General features: G+C 42.7%; 1 protein-coding gene across 5 annotated transcripts in view; it reads left to right on the top strand.

The window, feature by feature from the left end:
* COL14A1 (collagen type XIV alpha 1 chain) overlaps positions 1-20,373 on the top strand; it is a 187,387-nt gene that overhangs the window by 103,487 nt on the left and 63,527 nt on the right. For all 5 annotated transcript variants that reach the window (XM_014580808.4, XM_006137507.5, XM_014580806.4 and 2 more), the window contains 9 exons: positions 1,685-1,759; positions 3,638-3,777; positions 4,909-5,032; positions 6,426-6,569; positions 9,404-9,568; positions 12,597-12,635; positions 12,840-12,978; positions 14,471-14,613; positions 19,385-19,494. In XM_014580808.4, the coding sequence (XP_014436294.3) occupies positions 1,685-1,759; positions 3,638-3,777; positions 4,909-5,032; positions 6,426-6,569; positions 9,404-9,568; positions 12,597-12,635; positions 12,840-12,978; positions 14,471-14,613; positions 19,385-19,494 (1,079 nt within the window). The remainder of the gene's footprint in view (positions 1-1,684; positions 1,760-3,637; positions 3,778-4,908; positions 5,033-6,425; positions 6,570-9,403; positions 9,569-12,596; positions 12,636-12,839; positions 12,979-14,470; positions 14,614-19,384; positions 19,495-20,373) is intronic.

The following is a 20,373-nucleotide window of genomic DNA, read 5'->3' as shown; positions in this document are numbered from 1 at the left end:
GAACTAGTGAAAGATTCAGATCTTTGAAGCTGTCATTGGAAATTTTTTTCAAAAGTCAGTGGGACTTGGGCTCGTAGGTCACTGGGATTCTTTTGAAAATTGTACCCATTATTATTCCTCTAAGGGCGTAAAGTGAGCTAGATGCCTCACAAGCATAGAAGAAGGCAGGTTCCAGCTCTGATGAGCTTACAATGTAGTGAGACAAAACAAAGGATGAAGGGAAGGAAACAGAACACTTTTTTCCCCAGCTTCCACTCTCTCTTCTCCCTATCTCACTTTAAACCAGGTCCACTGACAGGAATTTTGGGCCCCAGGACAGAAGACTTAGTGGGACCCCTGTTACCTGCTCTCAGCCAGAACCATAAGCCCGGAGAAACCCTTAGCACCAGCCCTCTTCCAGAGGACCCCCAGGCCACCCACAGTTCCATCCCCCATATTGCTGGAGAAGCCCCTCACCAGCTGTGCCTCCCCTTCCGTCTCCTGACCCATCCTAGCACTATGTGCAATTTCAGCCCGGGAGTGAGATTGGGCCCAGTGGATGTAGCTGTGGAGTTCAAATCCCTTTATATTGAAGTCTTTCTGGTAATCCTTTCTGAAGGACGGCTTTATGCAACTGCCCTTACCTCCTGTAACCTTACACACAATGTATACATTGTGGGGAATATCAAATACACTTTCCCCCAAGGAACAACATTTAACTGCATCGGATGTGGTTCCGTGCATTACAAGAATACTGGAAGGAATGTTGACTGACAAGGCTGGGAATTTTTCCTCAGTCATAAATGTAGAAATCAAGTATTTACATGTTACCTCTGAACTCAGCCTAAAACTATATTGAAATTTGCTAACAAAGCTTCTTTATTCAATCATTGTCACAACCACAGCAAAGCTGTGAGTAGCCAATGATTTGTTCAGCCTCATTTCTGGGAGCATGCCATTTAGAGACTCATCTTTACATGAAGTAAAAGACAAGGAATATAGTTTTTCCATGATTTTTCCTTGTGCATAGTAACCTTGTAACAAATCATGCACTGCAGGCAGCAACAGGCACAATGATTCAATATTACACACACAGAGAGAGCTACAAATCTGATTTCCAGCTGAAAAAACACCAATCTCTACCAGATGAGCTAAGGGACAGTTGCTTTAGGGCCAGACTGTTGTTTCTTCTGCATGCCTACACAGGACTGTACAGCGATGGAAAGCCTCTCCCTGTGCTAGCTATCTGTACTGTATATAACACATGCTGGGGAAACCAGACTTTGAGGAGTTGTTCCTTTTCTTATTGGCCAGGTTGGGAGGAAATCAGGAAGGGAAAGGAGAATTATCCATAGCACAACGGGGTATGGACACTGCACCAAGTCTATGGCCTGTGCAAGATATGTCCTGTCAGAGTAGGGGAAAGTGTCTTTGTCACAATTGGCTTCCCTACTTCTGGGACAGCAGAACACACTGTATCATACAAGGAGATTGTGGCAAAGCCACAATTTAGGCCTTAGTTGGTAGTAGCTGCAGTAGTAGATGAAATCAATCCATGCTGGCCTTTGGATTGCATAACTGTGTAGGTATATACCTGCAAACAAAACAAAAAAGAAGAAAATGCCCTACCTCAAATAACTGGGAAATGTGTGAAAGTGTCTTCAGATAAGATTTCTCCTTGGTGTTCTTTTCTTTTAATTTCCAGTACCATTTCCAACTCAACCACCGACCCCTCCTTCAACAACAGTTCCACCTCCTACAATCCCTCCGGCAAAAGAAGGTAAATAAGTGTTGGGTTTATAGATTTAAAATAGACTGAACTCATGTAGCACTTTTATGGATTTCCAGGGCTGGATTCCTATTTAGTGTAAATGGATGTAGCTCCATGGAAACTAATGGATCTGAGCTGATTTACATGCATTGACGAACTTTCCCTAAATTGTGTTTTATTGTTTGGGGACTTGGTAAATTTATGCAAAGCATATAAATGGTCAATCATTAACACATTTTAAATATGTTGCAACAGAAGTCAACAGGCAAATTTGACTGTAGATCAGTGTATAACTTAGAATAGTGGTAACATTTGCTGACCCCTAAACAATTTTGAATGGTGGCACAGACCTCTTTAAAAATCTTAGACATAGTCTACAGATCCCCTCATCAAACCCCACAGTTCAATGCACAGGTTTAAAACCACTATCCTAGAAGTTGTTAGACTCATAAAACAACATGATTTGTCTAGTCCACTCAAATATTGTCATGTGCACGTACTATACTCACAACTCTCCTGTTTAAATAAAGGCTTCCTTTGGCTTCTTAATCTCCTATATTCGACCCTGAGTTTCATATAGAGTCTCATACATGTTTCTGTTCAGAGTGTTTTATTGTTGGCCAGCTCCTCAACTTGAAGTCAGTGGAGCTATGCCATTTTAAACCAGCTGAGGAACTCCTCTGTAGATACTGCAAGAAAGGGATCTTATGCAATTAATAGAACTGTTCGGCAGCAAATATACCCGAAGATGAGTACACTTCAGCTGAAATCTGCAAGAAATAGAATATAATAATATATGGAGATATACCTATCTCCTAGAACTGGAGGTCATCGAGTCCAGTCCCCTGCCCTCACGGCAGGACCAAGTACCATTCTTGACAGATTTGCCCCAGATCCCTAAATGGCCCCCCTCAAGAATTGAACTCACAACCCTGGTTTTAGCAGACTAATGCTCAAACCACTGAGTAGGAAAATAGCCAAGAGGCATTTTTTTCAGCATCTTTCTCCCCTTTTTCGAAAAGCTGCTTTTCCTAAAAAAATTAGGTTTACGCAGCATTTCAAAAAAGGGGGGATGCCGAAAAAACGCACCATGACTACTTTCACTTTCTAAAGCTCTGCTTTTGAAAGTAAGATTGGAAGAAGATATACAAATTCCGTGGGAATTTGCATATCCTCTTTTGAATCTTCCCCATAGTCTAGATGAGCTCTTAGATGAATTTCTTCTGTGCAGGGTAAAAACAAAATTCAGAGATAACCTCAATTTATGCCCATTTTCTTGCCATAAGCAATTGCTGTGCAAATTAGGGAGTAGATTCCAAAGAACCTTGTAGGGAGTAACTCCTCTGTGAGCTGGACCTCAGCTCCATGGGGCCCTTCTACCAAATAGCTTGCAGGAGTAGGTAGCCATGGAATAGGAGATCCCAAGGCCAGATTGTTTGCTTGTATTGGGCTGTAAAGGAATGAAAGTTTCCTCGTTATTCCCTTGCACTGGCTACCTGTACCTCTCAGGAGTTACAGAGCTCACTCAAGTCTGTCAGCTGGATGAGCTTCTGCAGAGCAGTTACACAGTCTGGGAATGGAGGATTCCTCACAATGTTACCTTCTATAACAACTCATTGTGTCCTTGTATAAATGTGCGTGCTTCATTATTTTAAAATTAAAATGTTTAGCAAAATATTTAAGCACCGTTAGGACCTTTACATCTGATATATAGTCACATCTGCTAGTGTAGATGCTTCATCCCATGCAGAATCCTGTTTACTCTGGATGCACTAGGGAGTCCATGCCAGCAGACCTAATTGCTAAATTGAGGCCTTTTTAGTGAGTATTAACAAAGATGTTACCAATGGCCGAAAAGTAACTTCCAAAATATTTGTTGCTCCTCAGTTTGCAAAGCTGCCAAGGCTGACCTCGTGTTTTTAGTGGATGGGTCATGGAGTATTGGAGATGACAATTTCAATAAAATAATTGGATTCCTGTACAGCACAGTTGGCGCTTTGGACAGAATTGGTCCTGATGGAACTCAGGTAATAAATACAAAGAGAGAGAGAGTAGCCAAACAATTGTATCTAGTATCTAGAACTGAACCAATCAAAGTGTGGTTTACACTTCTTTTGAAAACACAAACTGAGTTCTGGCAGCTGTTCCTCTGTAGTATCTTATTTTATATATTCCAGAGGGTGAGATGATATACAAGACAGACAGCACAATGCCTAAAAATATTTCAATTTTCTCAAGTCCTCACAATTTAAGTAATAATTAGGCCTTGTACTGCCCCTTTGTATGGTGTTTATTTCAATCCTTGGCCTTCACTCACATTAAAAATTGTAAGTTTATTTTTTTCTTAGTTTTTAATTCATCTGCTCTAGACTAAGCATTAATGTGAAATAAAATAAAGCACAATATTTACAATAATTACCATGCTCATGTTTTAAAGTACTTGTACGGGAAAAGATGATAAACACTGAACGTGCTCAGGAAGAGCTTTTATAACCTTTTAAAAATACAGCTGAGTGTAAATATTGCTGTGTTAATTTTGTTTAATATTTAACATATAATAGCACACAAAAGGTATTAGGCACTTTCCAAACATAGAAGAAGATTAGGTTCTTACTTCCTCTTAATTTTTTATTCCTATCAGCACAATTTTTTTTTAAACATAGTTCCCAATCCCACAGAAATTCATGCCTAATTTAAGGCAGGGCAGGACTCGCACACAGCAGCATATATGAGAGAGGAGATAACCGAATAATAGGTTCTCATGTTATTTCTAATACTTCCTAAATTTCAGTCCAAATCTCAGTTACTCATAGACAACTATTTCTGAATGAACTTGGTATGGGATTGACTACATATATGAGCAACTTGGTATAGGATTATGCCCTTGGGCTGGGTAGGGAATTCTTTTGCCAAAGTGGAAAAACTGTCTACTACCTAGTGAAACCAGAAAGTGATAGCCAGTAGCCAATGCTGCAGAGAACAAAACTGTGAAATAGTGAGAGCAAAATAGTGAAATCTTAAAAAATAGATAAACAAATAAATCAACAAATAAAAATGGCTGTAAGTGAAGGAGAGTGCAAAGGTCCAAATAATTCTGATGTAAATGAGCTCACGTGCTTTGAGCGGTGGTTACTAATTAACATGTTTTCTGTATACAGGTTGCAATCGCTCAGTTCAGTGATGATCCCAGGACAGAATTTAAACTGAATCTGTACAAAACCAAAGAGACTCTTCTGGAAGCTATTCGGCAAATAGCATACAAAGGAGGAAACACTAAAACAGGTGAGAGAAGTTGCAGGCTGTGAGACAGTTTTGTATGACCCTTCTCTGTACAGAAGTTACTCCTCTGTTTGCAAAGAGGCTTTCCAGGATAAGGCCATGTGACATGAGTGCAAGAAGAGTGGTGATGAAGATAGTTTGCAGTGAGGATGTCAAGTGAGATTCTGAAATGCCCCACGTCATCATGGCCAGAAAGCCCTGGTGATCTCCTGGTTGCACTGCCCACGTGATGCAACTCTGCACTTTGGGACCTTAATACAACTAGAGGGCTGGGGATCAGTGAAGGGGAAATGGTCTGTCAAAGGCAAATGGCTGTGGGGTTTGGAGAAGGTGGGACGGGAAGTAATGTGGATCAATGTTCCCTCTAATCCTTTCCATCCATGCGTTGAAATAAATTATGTGCACTGAGCCATGTGCAAATGTGTGCCAGCAGGAGAAACAAAATTTGTTGTGGGCAGGAGCTCCGCTAATCAGTGGGGCAGCATTTGAATTTCTCCTGGACAGCTTATAGAAAACACTGATGTGGATTCATGCTGGCAGGAGGAAAAGTGAGGGATTTCATCCCAAAGAGAAAAGTTGTGCAGGGGTTTTAGCAGAAGGGGGAGGTCTGTTTTATGAGAGGGGAGAGTTAAGTCTCAGAGGAGGGTTTGGGGTCTTTGTGGAGGGAGAAGGCTGACTGATAACTAATTCTAACCAGACTTTTGTTTAGCCAGTGAGGAGGGAATTCAGCTTGAGTACTGATGAGGTTGTTTGGAGCCATAGGGTTTATCTTCTCAGATGTCACAGATTTTTTTTTTAATGGAGATATACCATCTCATAGAGCTGGAAGGGACCTTAAGAGGTCATCAAGTCCAGTCCCCTGCCCTCATAGCAGGACCAAGTACCATCCCTGACAGATTTGCCCTAAACCTTAAATGGCCTCCTCAAGGATTGAACTCACAATCCTGGGTTTAACAGGCCAGTGCTCAAACCACTGACTATCCCTCCCCCCGATTTCATCTGGCTACTTACACTTCAATGACCACTTGTGATGGTCACAATTACACCTTTCCATTTTTCTACCCAGGAAGCCAAAGGTCAAGAGGCAGAGTCAAATTTAGGTTCCTAAATCTATATTTATGCACCTATCGAAGTGGCCTGATTTTCCAAATAGCCAAGTATACATCAGCTCTCACTGAAGTCAGAGTTTGCTACTGGGCTCTTAGCACTTTCCAGTATCAGGCTACCTATTTAGGTGTCTACACATGGCTTTAGAAGCTTGGCGTTAGGAAAATGCTTTTGAAAATCTTGACCTAATAATTTATATGGGACTTTGTTCTTTTATCAGTGTATTAAGTACAAACAGAAAATCTATCATAAACCAGATTATTTTCATAAAGGATTTATTCTGTTTCAGGCAAAGCAATTAAGCATGCAAGGGAGGCCTTGTTTACTACTGATTCAGGCATAAGAAGGGGCATCCCTAAGGTTTTGGTGGTCATTACTGATGGACGATCACAGGATGATGTGAACAAAGTCTCCAGAGAGATGCAACTGGATGGTAACATATATATTAGAAAATGTTTGCATTTTCAGTTTTTCCCACTCCTCCATCGTCATCATCCCTGTTTAAGCCCAGACATTCAATATGGATAATTTCTGCCACAAAAGGTTATATAAATCTAATCCAAGTAAGATTTAAAGCAGACAGCACATACTGGGAAACTCTGAATTCCACTAGGGAATAAGTATCATTTTATATAATTTATTTGTAGTTATTAGCAGGGCTCGACAAATTATACAATCTACTCGCCTATGGCGAGTAGATTGTAACCCGGAAGAGCTGGGTTCGGGCGATCTGTGCATGCGCAGATCGCCGGACAGTGCGGCTGGCGAGCGGGGCTTGCCATGGTTCAGCGAGCCCTGGTTATTAGTATTAGTATTAGTATTATTAGCTCAATATTTGTGCATGTTTTTAAAATCATGCAGACTGCTCACAAGCTTAAGTATTTTCAGACAGAATCTTATAAATCATATTCTCATCCATGTTAGGCATCTCATCTCATCTAGATATTTGCCTAGTTGTACATCAGGCTGCATAAAAAATACTAGCAAAGTCCATACAAACTAAAATTGTTCGTTCTGCTCTGTATACTATCCACTGAAATGTATGGTCAAGATTTATATCCCAATTGATTTATTTTATAATTATCTGGTAAAAATGAGAAACTATGCAATTTTTTTAGCAATAGTGCACTGGGATTTTTTTTGTATTTTATGTCATATTTTGGTAGCAGGTAGTAGTTAAGTGAGGTGAAACTTGGAGGTAAGCTAGACAAATCAGACTCCTGAAAGGGATACAGTAATCTGGAAAGGTTGTGAGCCACTGTGCTAGAGAGACAGTCATGGTTAACAATCATGGTTACAAGCAGGCCCTCACCCTGCTCCCGGGAAGCGGCTGCTAAACCACGCTGTTGCCTTTTTATCAGAGGCGGCAGCGCAGGACAACAGTTGGCACCCAGGAATGGAGCGGCAGGCATGAGCCAGTGCACACTGGGAGCTAATTTAATAGCTGGCTCCTGGTGAGCACTGGCTCCCACGGAGTTGGCTGATGCTCAGCGCTGTGTGTGCAAATAACCATGTAACTGCTCAGTGTTTCAACAGTTACTTGTTTACCCAATTATCCACTTTTTTAACATCCCGAGTCTCCACTTTGGTGTGGATTGATGCTGCAGTGATCGATCCACTGAAGGTCAGTTTAGCAAGTCTAGTAAAGACCCACAAAATCGACTGCCAGTCATTCTCCTGTTGACTCCAGTACTCCAGCAGAATAAGATGAATAAGAGGAGTCAAGAGAAGCGTTTTTTCTGACAGTCCCTTGCTGTGTGGTCTCTACAGTAAGTAGATCTAAGCTATGTCAATTTGAGTGATGCTACTCAGATTGCGTAGTTTAGATTGACCTGTCCTTGTAGAATGAACCTGCCCAATGCATGTGAATGATGCTTGGCACAAAGATGGTTTGGGCTAGAGATATAAGCGACTAGTCGACTACCTGATAAGCCTAGTCTTATTGGGTAGTTGAGTCACTACTCAACTAGTTGCGTCCTCCTCCCTTGCTGCCTCTTTTTCAGAGGCAGCAAGGGTGTGAAACTGGAGCCAGTTCTGGGGGAGCTGGCGTAAAAGCCAGTTCCCGCCAGCATCGTCTCCGCAGGGGAGGCAGAGGTGCAACGGGGGAAATGGCGCCATGACTCGCCCCAGGCTCCTCACTGCGCCTCTGCCTTTTAAATGCAGTAAGCTGTGGAGGGCTCTTACTAGTTTTAAAAGGCAGAGGCGCAGCTGGGATAGCAAGCATCCCACTCCACCCTTTATCGGCTAATCAAGTAGTCAATGGAAACTTCATCGACTATTTGATTAGCTGATTAGTCAAAATTGAACATCCCTAGGTTGGACATGTAGGTGCTATTATAATACAAATAATAAGAATTATTATGGTGAAACTCTGGTGTACCTGTGAAAGGTATTCAGAGGTTGGAATCCTCTCCTAGGAAAGCCCTTCTACTGGCCATAGAAAATCATGGGTGAGTGGGTGGGCCTCATTCAGTGCCTATTGAAGTCAATGGAAAGACTCCCACGGACTAAAGCAGGCTTTGCCAGTATTCAGAACATTACAGATAGGTCATTTTTATTGTCAGAACATGGAAAGGAAAGAATCAAGAAATATTTTTGATGAATAATTATTGTTTGCTCCTCCTCAAACTTGCAAGCCAGATTTGCTCCCATTTTCATAATCAAGATCAGGCTCCCAGTTCAAAATATGACCCATCAGAGGAAATTGTGGAGCAGGCTCAACCTGTGGGGTTTAATCACTGATTAATCTGAAATGAAAATAAACCAGTATAAAAAGTGACATTTAAACTCCACTTCTATTGCATAGAGTTAAATCTATTCAAAAAATCAAGGCAATTGATTTGGGTGCTTTGTATTTGTAATATACTATACAGCTGGTTTTTGTTGTTGTTGAAATGCACTCAGGCATCAGTTCAGCAAAGCATTTTAAACGGATGCTTAAATTTAAACATGGAAGAAATCAGCAAAACACACAAGAACATGCTTAACTTTAAGCATTTGTTTAAATCCCATTGAAGTCAAAGAGAATTATACTTATGCATGTGCTTAAATAGCCAAAGGAAAAATATTACCATGAGATTTCTTTTGGAACTGCTGAGTGCGTTACTTGGGATACATGCATGACTTTTCATATGCATTGTAGGAAAATTAAGAATTTTTCTATTTGTACATTTAGCCAGGAAAGGAGCCAAAGGAAATGATATGTTTATATTTGATTTCCGCTCTTTGAATGAACAAATCACGAGAACATTCCTTTTTCTTTTTTAGGTTTCAGCATTTTTGCTATTGGTGTGGCGGATGCAGATTATTCAGAATTAGTTAACATTGGCAGCAAGCCTAGTGAAAGACATGTCTTCTTTGTGGATGATTTTGATGCCTTTGAAAAGATTGAAGATGAACTGATCACTTTTGTCTGTGAAACTGCATCAGCAAGTTAGCCATTTTGATTTGTATTTGTACCTGTGCAACATTCAATACCTGCTAAATAAGGAGTTCATTTTTTATAATTTGGTTTTCTAGTCCAAAAATTCTGTTTCTATACCATTGAAAAATACAGCCAGTTTTCTAATATCTTTGTAGATCTCATTGCTACAATATTATTGTGGTATGAGACTAATGAGGTTCTGGTTGCAATTATTCAGGAACATCTGTTATACTGGTGTGATCCAGAGTAACTCCTTGAGCAAAAAGAAGTTGCTCTGAATTTACAGCAGGGTAAATGAGAGAAGACTTTTGGTCTACAATTTTTAACTTTTTATTTTGTATAGACCTTTAACCTATTTTATGTTTAATGTTGACTAAACATTCTTTATTTAAACAACATCTGTAAAATGTATTCCCCAGGACCAAATTCTAGTATGTGCAGAGCACACAAACTGGAAAAGTTACAGCCCAAAGGGAAAGGGTGGAGCAAGGATTTTCCTGCTATAATGCTGGCACCCGTCCAAAACCAGGGGGTGTCATTTTTCTAGACCCTCTATGGCTAGAGGAAAAGAGGGTCTTTCTGGTCCAGGGCATTATCAGAGAGCATTTTCCACATTTCCATATATACATACCCTTATTATGTTCTATTATATTGATACCTAGAAAATGGCCTATATGTAGCTAACGTGAATTTCTGCAATCTTTCAGAACTGGCTGCACAAGAATGTTGCTTTTATTGTATTGCTATGCACCTTTCTTAATCCGTACAGTCTACTTCTTAGTGGTTGCAGTTTCAACATTATACATCATTAGACCAGGCCTTTGCAAACTCAGCAATATTATTTATTTGACATTCAGGTCAACATTTTTAAAAGTGCACTTTAATTTGTATGCTAGCTTGGAACAACTACTGGTGCCGCATGAGATGCTGTTAGGCCCTCAGTTCTAGGTTGTCATGGCTGACAGTGGTTGAATCCAGACACCGACTCAGGACCAGACAGAGGGCAATACTGAACTGAAACCAGGGCCTGGGGAGAGGCTGTGGGTCAGAGTCTAGGACAGAGTCCATAGGAAAGCCAAATCAGGATTGTAGTCAGAGTCCAGAAGCAGGCCAAAGGTCAAAGATGAATCGGAGTCAGTCAGTCAAGAGGCAGGTGCAGTGCAGGGCAAGATCAGGGAGATCCAAAATAGGGCACAGAAAAGACTTGGACAAGGAATGGGTAGGGTTGCCAGGTGTCCAGTTTTGAACCGGACAGTCTGGTATTTGGGGGTTCTGTCTGAGAAACAAACTGGGAAAATACCGGACATATAAAATGTCCACTATTTCCTAATTAGGTAAGTTTTATTATTATTAGAAATATCAGTATGTAGTTGTGAACTGCCTGGTAGATACATTCATGCTGCATGAGTGTGTCTACCATCCAGGCAATATGCATCTACGCGAGGGAGGTGGGGCCAGGGTGGGATGGAATCCCCGGGGCCAGACTTGCTCGGGTTTCGCCAGGACCGTGCACGGGATGGGCAGAACCCGGGATCTGCGAGCACCTGGGCCAGCCCAACTCTCCACCAGCTGATTCTCTCCCCTCGCTCCACCCTCTGGCCAGCCCCGCTTCCCCCAACCCCCTCCTGGTCAGCCCTGCTTTCCACTGGCCGGTTTTCCCCCTCTCCCTCCTCCTCATCTTCCCCAGCCAGCTCCGCTTCCCCTGACCCCCTTCTGCCCTGCTTCCTACTGGCCGGTCCCATCACCCCCAGCCAGCCCCGCTCCCCCCGACCAACCCTGTTTCCCACCGGCCGGTTCTCCCCCTCCTCCTCCTCCTGATCTCCCCCGGCCAGCCCTGCTGCCCCCCACCCTTGCCAGCTCTGCTTCCCACCAGCTGGTTTACCTCCATTCTGAGATCAAGTGTGTCTGGTATTTTTGTTGAAGCTACCTGGTAACCCTAGGAATGGGGACAGACCTCAGGGCAGTCTGGACAGCTGGAGAATTGGTAACAACATGAGACAGCAGGAAGGTTCCTAGCCAAGCCCTTGCTATCCGTGCTCTGAGGCTATTTGACTTGGCCCTGCTCATGGATAGGCTGCTGCAGCATGCCTGAGAGTTGAGTCATTGATGCTCCGCTGGAGAGCTGAGTCAGACCTAGTGGTGCCAGTAAAATACATTTCTTACCAGTATGAGCAGTCGTGGGGGGAACATTTACTTAAGCAGGGGCATGTAACCCTCCACGTGACTGCACTCCTCCCCATACTCATCTCACGTTCCTAGGGGTGGGGAATTGGGGGCCATAGGTGACTCATGGTAGCATTCTAGAGGTGCATCACCTCCCTGTGCCCTGGCCAAAATCTTAATTGCTAAATGGGGTGCCTCCTCATGCCCCCTCCCTGTTCCTCTGGGTGGTCATCCCTGTACCTCCTCCCTTCACAGGCTCCAGTTGCCTGTGCTGAAGGTGGTACAAGAGCTGTTGACAGTTCTTCTGCTTTCCCTGTTTTGCCCCTGCCAGCAGGGAAAGGTGCAGAAGTCCCAGCACTTACTCCTGCCCTTCCAGGGAGCTGCCTCTCCCCGGCTCCATACACTGGCAGTCCTACTGGAGAACAGGGCTGGGTGGTGGGACTGAGGGTTCTTCTCCTTTCATCGCTGGGAGGTGCAGCCGGGAAAGGAGCAGTGTGCTGGCAGCTCCTCCATCTGCCATACTGCCCCCAGCTGTTCTCCTGTGGGGCTCCCTACAGACAGATCTGGAGGAAAGGCAGCTCTGGGGGCAGGGTGCTGGCTAGAAATGTCTTGCTGGCATGGCGTACTGAACCATACTAGCCGACTTGCACTGCAGGGCATACTGAGGGAGCAGCCCTGCTTGGTCTAGCTGTGGGTTTACTTCTCAGATTCCCAGAACTGGATATGTAGTCTATTAATGTCTATTGATTCACCAGAAGACCTCCTTTAGGAGAGATTATTTTAGTTTGCTCTTTATACGAAGAAATAAAACAGATACGTTTTGAAATATTTAATAGTCTTTTAAGTTTAAATGTATTTTTAATTGTTTTCCAGCCTGCCCATTGGTATATAAGGATGGCAACAGTTTAGCAGGTACAGTATTATGATAATAGATTCTGCATTTGTGGAATCACTTTCATTTACTGATATTCACACATTTAGATAATAAATTACTTACTTTCCATTATAAAAACAGCTGTTAACTACCTGGTGATATGAAGCTTCTCTATGTAGCTCAATTTGTCCCTTAACATAATGAATTTAAAAGGATATGTTTAATATTTTTATGCTTTCCAGGATTTAAAATGATGGAAATGTTTGGCTTGGTTGAAAAGGAGTTTTCGACAGTCGAAGGAGTATCTATGGAACCTGGTACTTTTAATGCTTATCCATGTTACAGACTGCATAAAGATGCCTTAATTTCCCAGCCTACTAAGTAAGTGTTAATGCCTATATTATGATCCTAATGCCCAGTTCAGGACATGACTTACTTTAGATTTAGCATTTCCATGGTAGAAAAATGTGGAAACCAACATGTAATTTCAGTGTGTGTTCTAAGTTGAACTGCAAGAATATTTCTTGGATAGCCAAGTCCTGACCTAACTCCACTCCAGACTTACACTGCCAAGCAAAGTGAGCACAATGACAATTTTTAGCTTGAGACATGAGCCATTTTAAGACAGGTTGCAATATGGTGATTATCAATTTAGCATATACAAATTTAGGGCCGCATTGTGATAATTTATTCATGTTCAATCTTACTGAACTCTTTGAATAGTCCCCACTGTTTTGCAGTGGGACTTCCTATGATAAGCGCTATGTGCCGTACGGAAGTGCACCACAGTTTGCCTCTGTTTAAATCCAGGACCCACCACACAGCTTGAGAGCTAGGACTAGATCCTATGAAGAGGCACACAGGGGGAAGTAAAGAATTGCCACTGAGTACTTATTGTCTCCCTCATGCAGAAGAAGGGTGATGGGAGGGACTCTTGACCTTCCCTTAACCTGCCTGTGCCCTGCTTGGTGTGCTATGCATGTTCCATGGCTCCTCCACATTCATTCCCCCACACAGAAGCGTTGAACCAGCAAAAGAGCAGCAGAGGAAAAGAATGAATTAGTTTTTACGCCTTTGTGCCAATTACTGGATTTTACCCTGCAGAAATTAACTAAAAGCATTTATTGGGCTGAAACGAGTACAGAAGAAGAATCTTTCATCAGGAAAATAGTTTTTTAATGTAGATACCTTCTCAGTGTTTTTATGAAATTATCTTGTTTTGCCACAGTTGGGACTATATTCCTGGGAGCTTTCTTGCTGATGGCTTTTCCCAGGTTTTGTTGAGGGGGCAGGGTCTAAAAATACATTCTAAAAATAATTATAAAAGTTCATGCAAAAGTCTCTGTCATCAGTTAATTGCTTTTCTATCAATGGTTTAAAGGTGGTTTAACTAGAAAGGAAAGGTCTATTATTATGGGTCTTTCAAGTCATTTATATTTTCATCACCTACTAAATTTAAGATTATCAAAAATCTCACAAGTGGGTGCATTTTAAAAAAGAAGCTTTTAATATAATTCATGGCTTGACCTTGAATACCTTCAACTCCCACTGACCTCTAGATTAGGCCCTCAATTTTTAAAATGAAACTCGTATTTTAGTTCCTTTTTTAATTAAAATAATAAAGTAGAACAAAGATTATCACTTCAAAAATGTAAAGCACCATCAAGTTTATAATTAAATTATTTGGAAAAATCCCAAGGGTAGCATTGTTCTGACTTACATCATGGTTGAGTAGATTCTACTGTATAATGATACTTGTCTCATATTGATGCATGGTCTTGATTTTAAAAAACAAGTCTAAAGTAATGAAGAATGCTTTTAAATCAGCTTAACTGTGATTACTTCAATTCTTAGACTATTCTTTCTGTTACAGATACTTGCACCCTGAGGGGCTTCCTTCAGACTACACCATTACTTTTCTCTTCCGAATACTCCCTGATACACCCCAGGAGCCATTTGCTCTGTGGGAGATTTTAAATGAAAAATACGAGCCACTTGTTGGAGTTATTTTGGACAGTAGGTATTTTATATCTTATGGCATGCTTTTTTGTCCCGTTGGGAGGTATGATTAAAAAATACTGAAATTAGACATTGATGATGGCTTAAGTAATGAATATATTAATCAAATAATTATCAAAAATTTGAAGCTGTTTTTCCCTAGATAGAATCACATATTAATCTCATCTGGAGTCCATTAGTAAATTTAGGATCTCAATTATAGGTGTACATCTGGAGTAACTGTAGATTTTTAGATGGATGGGTATAACTAAGATTTGAATTCTACCCAATTATTTAGAAAACTCACATTGATTTCAGTTGGCATTGGATCAAAGAGGTCATAGAATTACTTTTTGATTTAGACTAATGAGATCATACTATTACTCAAGGCAATGTTCCCCAGTGAATAGAAAACCATAGTTCTATTCTGGCTCTGCCACTGGCCTGTTTTCCTGTTTTCATTTCACTTCTGTGTGCCTCAGGTTCCCATCTCTACAACAGAGATAATGATGTGTAAAGTGCTTTGAGATCTACTGATGAAAAGATATAAGCATTATTATTATTATTTAATTATTTATGTGACTCCCATCACTGCAGTACAGGGACAGATCCCAAATATTTGAAAAAGGAAATAACAGAAATATTTTCTCTTAGAAAAAATAAGTCCCAAGATTTTAAACATATTTAGGCTTTGCTGGGCTCAGCATTGCAATGCCTCACTGATTTAGGAGCCTGTCTAATTTTTAAAAGGGTTTAGGCACTTAGGACATATAATCTCTATGGGTATGTCTACACTTGCACCCTAGTTCGAACTAGGGATGCAAATGCAGGCATTCAAAATAGTCAATGAAGCAGGGATTTAAATATCCCGTGTTTCATTAGAATGATGAGGAGTAATTTTAGTTCGAACCAAGGGGTTTGGTTTGAACTAATGCATCCTGGCGCGCACTTCCTGGTTCGAATCAGCTGTGATTCGAACTAGCGCGCCGGCGAGATCATGCTAATGAAGCGCAAGATATTTAAATCCCCGCTTCATTGACTATTTCGAATGCCTGCATTTGCATCCCTACTTCAAACTAGGGTGCAAGTGTAGACATACCCTAAGTGTTTGTCTACACAGTAAAGTTATTTCGGAATAATGACTGTTATTCCAAAATAACTATGTGAACGTCTACCCAGCAATTCTGTTATTTTGAAATAATTTTGAAATAACAGACAGTTTATTTCAATGCCAACTTCTGTAAACTTCATTCTACAAAGAATAACGCCTATTCCGAAATAGCTATTTCGAAATAAGGTGTGTGTTGATGCTCCACTTCTGCTATTTCAAAATAGCTCCTCACCAGAGCCATTCTAAGTTATTTCTCCTGGGGCTCTAAATCGAGATAGCATGTCTACACTATTTTGAGGCTTCCCTAATGTAGATGTAATATTTTGAAATAAGCTAGTTCAGAATAACTATTCTGGAATAGCTTATTCTGAAATCACTCTGCAGTGTAGACATAGCCTAAAACACCTTTGAAGATGAGTTAGGCTCCTAACAAGTTAGGCATTGCAGCACACCATTGCCGTGCTTAAATCCCTTTAACAATCTGGGTGCAGATGACTTTCCAAAGATTGCACAGGAAATCTATGATGGAGCAGGGAATTGAAGCCATGTCTCTTAGGACTTGTCTCTACTGCAATTAGATGGCCATGGCTGGTCTATGCCAGCTGACTCAGGCTGGTGAAACTTGGATTAAGGGACTGTTTAACTGAGGTGTAGAAGTTTGGGTTTGGGCTGTAGCCCAACCTCTGGGACTCTTCCATCTTGCAGGGTCTTACACGCTGGGCTCCAGCCTCAGCCCAAATGTCTGCACCTCAATTAAATAGACCTTTAGCCTGAGCCCCATGAACCTAAGTCACCTGACACAGGCCAGCTGTGGGTGTCTAATTTCAGTGTAGGCATAACTTAAGGGTCTTACCAGTATGTTGCTGAGTGCCACAACTGATATTCAGATACAGCATGAATGTTAGAAACCATGTGTGATCATGAAACACTGTCGTGTTCCTCATTGTGTATGCTGATCTCATATCCATGGTTGAGATTGTAGTAAGTCGATTCTTGGATTTATCTATAGACACAAACAGTGGAGCCGACAGACTCACCGGGCCCTAAGTCAGGTGACTTAGTGGGGACTGACTCTGCAATCCCAGAAGGGGTAGGGTTAGGGCAGCCTTCCCTCGAGCCCCCTCACCAGCACTCAGAGCCACCGGGCATTCCAGTGTCGATTTAAAGGGCCCAGGGCTCCTGCGGTAATGGCAGCAGCTGTCAGGAGCTCCCAGCCCTCGGATAGCTGCACTCTTTGTCCTTCCCTTCCCCATTCCCCCAGTCAGTGGGCCTGAACACAAAGCAAGAATGCTTTCATGGCTTCACAGAACCACTTGGGGCCTGGTAGTAGCAGCTAGCAGAATGTGGTATGCTTTCAGTGCCTTTAGAAAATCAATTCAACACATCTTCTATGATAGATTAGGCTGAAATCAATGAGGATGTTGAATATTATCTGGTCACAGAGCTCTGCTTGAGCCTTTCATCTAGGTTACATCTATGGGACAGCTAGAATGGGGGTTTTAAAAGACTCAAGTACAATTTCAGAAGGAGATAGGCACCTAATTAGAGTCATCCAGAGAAACTTTTTGAGAGCTATCTTTCATCAGAATGTGCAATTCCATCAAAATCAAAACACTTGACAAAATTGGGTCCGTTTTGCCTGAATTTTATTTTGGGAGAAAAGCAAGAAAAAAGTTCTGACAATGTCAAAGCATACTGTTTTGATGGTTTCAGAATATATATATTTTTTAAACATTTACTAGGGGCGGTGCCCCCTGCTCTCTATACTCGCCAACCCCCCGTCTCTGGGGGGAAGAGCCAGAGTCTGGAGCTCATGGCCCACAGCCCACTCCCTCCTTCCATCCCTACCCCTACCTCTGTCCTCCATTCCTACACTCCCATCCCCCTGCCTCCATTTCTATACCCACCCATCCTTCCTAACCCTCCCCCTCCTCACGCTGCCCATCCCTCTCCTTCCATCCCTACCCCCTGCCTCCATCCCTACACCCACTGATCCTCCTTAACCCCTCTCTCTCCCCACACTGCCCATCCCCCCACACTCACTGTCCCTCTTTACCGCACCATCAATTCCAACATACACACTATCCCCCTTCCTCCCTCCCTACACACACCCTGTCCCTTCCCACGAACGGACAACCTAACCAGCAAGGAATCAGCACCAGTGGATTGGCAGCTGCTCTGAACACTGCTGGGCCACCCCTTTATGATGCCTCAGAGGGCAGTTGACGGAGGGAATCAACTGCATGGAGTCCAATGGGGGGGTGGAGAAGTGTGTGAGGGAGGGCATTAACCACTGGCCCGTGTGGCATGGAGTCCGGGGAGGGGAGCAAAGGCCCAATGGGGGTGGTGTGGTGAGGGGAGGGGACTAACACTCTGACTCAAGCTGCGTGAAGCCGGTGGGGGGGGGGGGGGGGCGGAAGCCTGGGTGTGGGGAGGATGTTAACCCCCAGCTCATGTGGCACGGAGCTGGGAGGGGTTCAGTGAGGGTGGTTCCACCGGTGCCCGGAGGGGCATTTCCACGCAGGTGGTGCTGAGGGAACCTGGCACACCCTATGCATTGTGGGACTGGGCTGGGAGTCCTGTTTGCAGAAGGAGGCAGAGGGCTAACTCACCCCTCCTTTCCCCCACCAGCGACCCGCAACCAAGGGTGTGGGGTGGGACACAGGCATCTCTGCAGGTTGCGAGTTGCTCCAGGCTACGGCACGTCTCTGCCCAGGGCCCAATCCCCCCAGTGCTGCCTGACTGCCTGAGAGAGAAGCAGAGGCCTCACTTCCCTCTATTCTTCTCAAGCAGTTCCTGGACCCAAGGCACCCAGGACTGAGCCTGCAGAGGGAGGCTGCAAAGCAGCTGCCACATGCAGAGTCAGGCTGCCTGGCTTCCCAGCCACCTGCTTCCCAGCCCAGGCCTACCGCTCCTCACTCTGAAGCAGCCTGAGGCGCCACAGAACGGACAGCACTCCTCCCCTGCCCCCGGTTCCCTGTAGCCCCACTTCTCCATTGTGCCTGGGGGAGGCTGCATGGCTCATGGCTCCACGGAGCATGGGAGAAGGCAGAGGGAGGAGCTGAGGGCAGACAGAGAGGATGCAGAGTGACACATGACATCACTCTGTCGTCCCTCAGGATACGTTTTTTTTTTTTTTAATGTATAGAGAGATTGGAAATTTCAAATTTTTTCTGCATATGTTGCAATTTGGAACAAAGCCAGATTTCAAAATCTTTTTAATAAAAACAAAATTCTCATCTGTTGCACAGCTCTACACCTAACTCTTTTAGGTTCTTTTGAAAACCCAAATCTTGGAGTAGACTTATCCCAGGGGTATAATTCCACAGCTGCTTCCAATGAAGGATTCCAACTGACTATGGCGTCTACATTATAATGTAGCTATAAATATGATTTATCTAGAGGAATTGTATGTTATAAATGATAAAGCATTGATTTAGGAACTACTAGTAACAAAGCTTTTTCTTTCCTTAAAAGGAATAAATAGTTGCATGATTTTCAGTTTGGGGAACCTAAAATACAAATGATAATTCTATAGTGCCAGGTTTTTTAGTGCAAGAACTATCTTGAAAGTTTTGTTGTCTGCATTATGAAGAACAATGTTGACTTTTAACAAATAATAATTTATCTGCTTTTTCCTCACACAGCGAGAATTACTGTCTCTCTTTGATTTTACAGATGATGGTAAAACCCTGATTTTCTTTAATTATGACTACAGAGGGGATTTTCAAACTGTTACATTTGAAGGCCCTGAAATAAAGAAAATATTCTATGGAAGTTTCCATAAGGTTAGTTATGCTAAGAGACAGACAGATTTTAAGAATACAGAACAAAGATTTTTCTGTGTCTTTCTGTCTGTCCATCTGTCAGTCTGTTTGTTCAAGAACTCCTCTTAAACTGTAAGAGCTACAAATTCACCAAATTCAGTTTGGCTGTGCCACAAAAATGGAATGTTCCTAGAATGGGATTGCTTCTCAGAAAACTATACAGAAAAAAGACAGAATCACCAGACAGGTGAAAGGGACTGGTTTGGGGCACTCCCCCCACCATCCGGGACTGCCCCTGTCCTGAGTCTCTCACCTCCCAAGCACCTTTTAGTGAGTATGGGGAGTGGATTGAAACACCCCCCTCAAATCGTACAGGAACATTGCTAGCTGTTCCCCTTCATCATGGAGTGAAGGGAAAGTGCACAGTTTACTACATTCTTCATGCTGGGGCCAGATAAACCTGGAGCTGCCCCAGCCAGGGGACAGGTACCCCTCCCCTAGCTGGGTCCACTAGGGCTGCAGAGAGATGCTTCTCACCTTGATCTTTTAATGTAAAGATCTTTTATTCACACTGCTTTTATTTGATGATTCTGTCAAAATTATTTAATGGCTTTTACGACTATTTTTGGTAGAGTCCATTTGTGAATCTCTGCATAACATTTTGGGTAAAAGACAGTCCTATGAGGCAGGCTCACACAAAACCTGCACTTCACTAAGCAGTACATCAATCCATGGCTCAGTGGGATTCAGGTGGTGAATAATCCTTATATGGAGCCTTTGCCCAGGGGTGAGGAAATGACAACCCTGCAGAAAAGGAGGCAGAGGGTACGTCTACACTACAGCGCTAGTTCGAACTAACTTAGTTCGAATTAGTTAATTCGAACTAAGCTAATTTGAACT

The sequence above is a fragment of the Pelodiscus sinensis genome, chromosome 2 (genome assembly GCF_052426305.1).
Source record: "Pelodiscus sinensis isolate ZL-2025 chromosome 2, ASM5242630v1, whole genome shotgun sequence".
NCBI classification, from domain to species: domain Eukaryota; kingdom Metazoa; phylum Chordata; order Testudines; family Trionychidae; genus Pelodiscus; species Pelodiscus sinensis.
The sequence above is the reverse complement of the archived record's forward strand: the minus strand, read 5'-3'. Positions and strand labels throughout refer to the sequence as shown.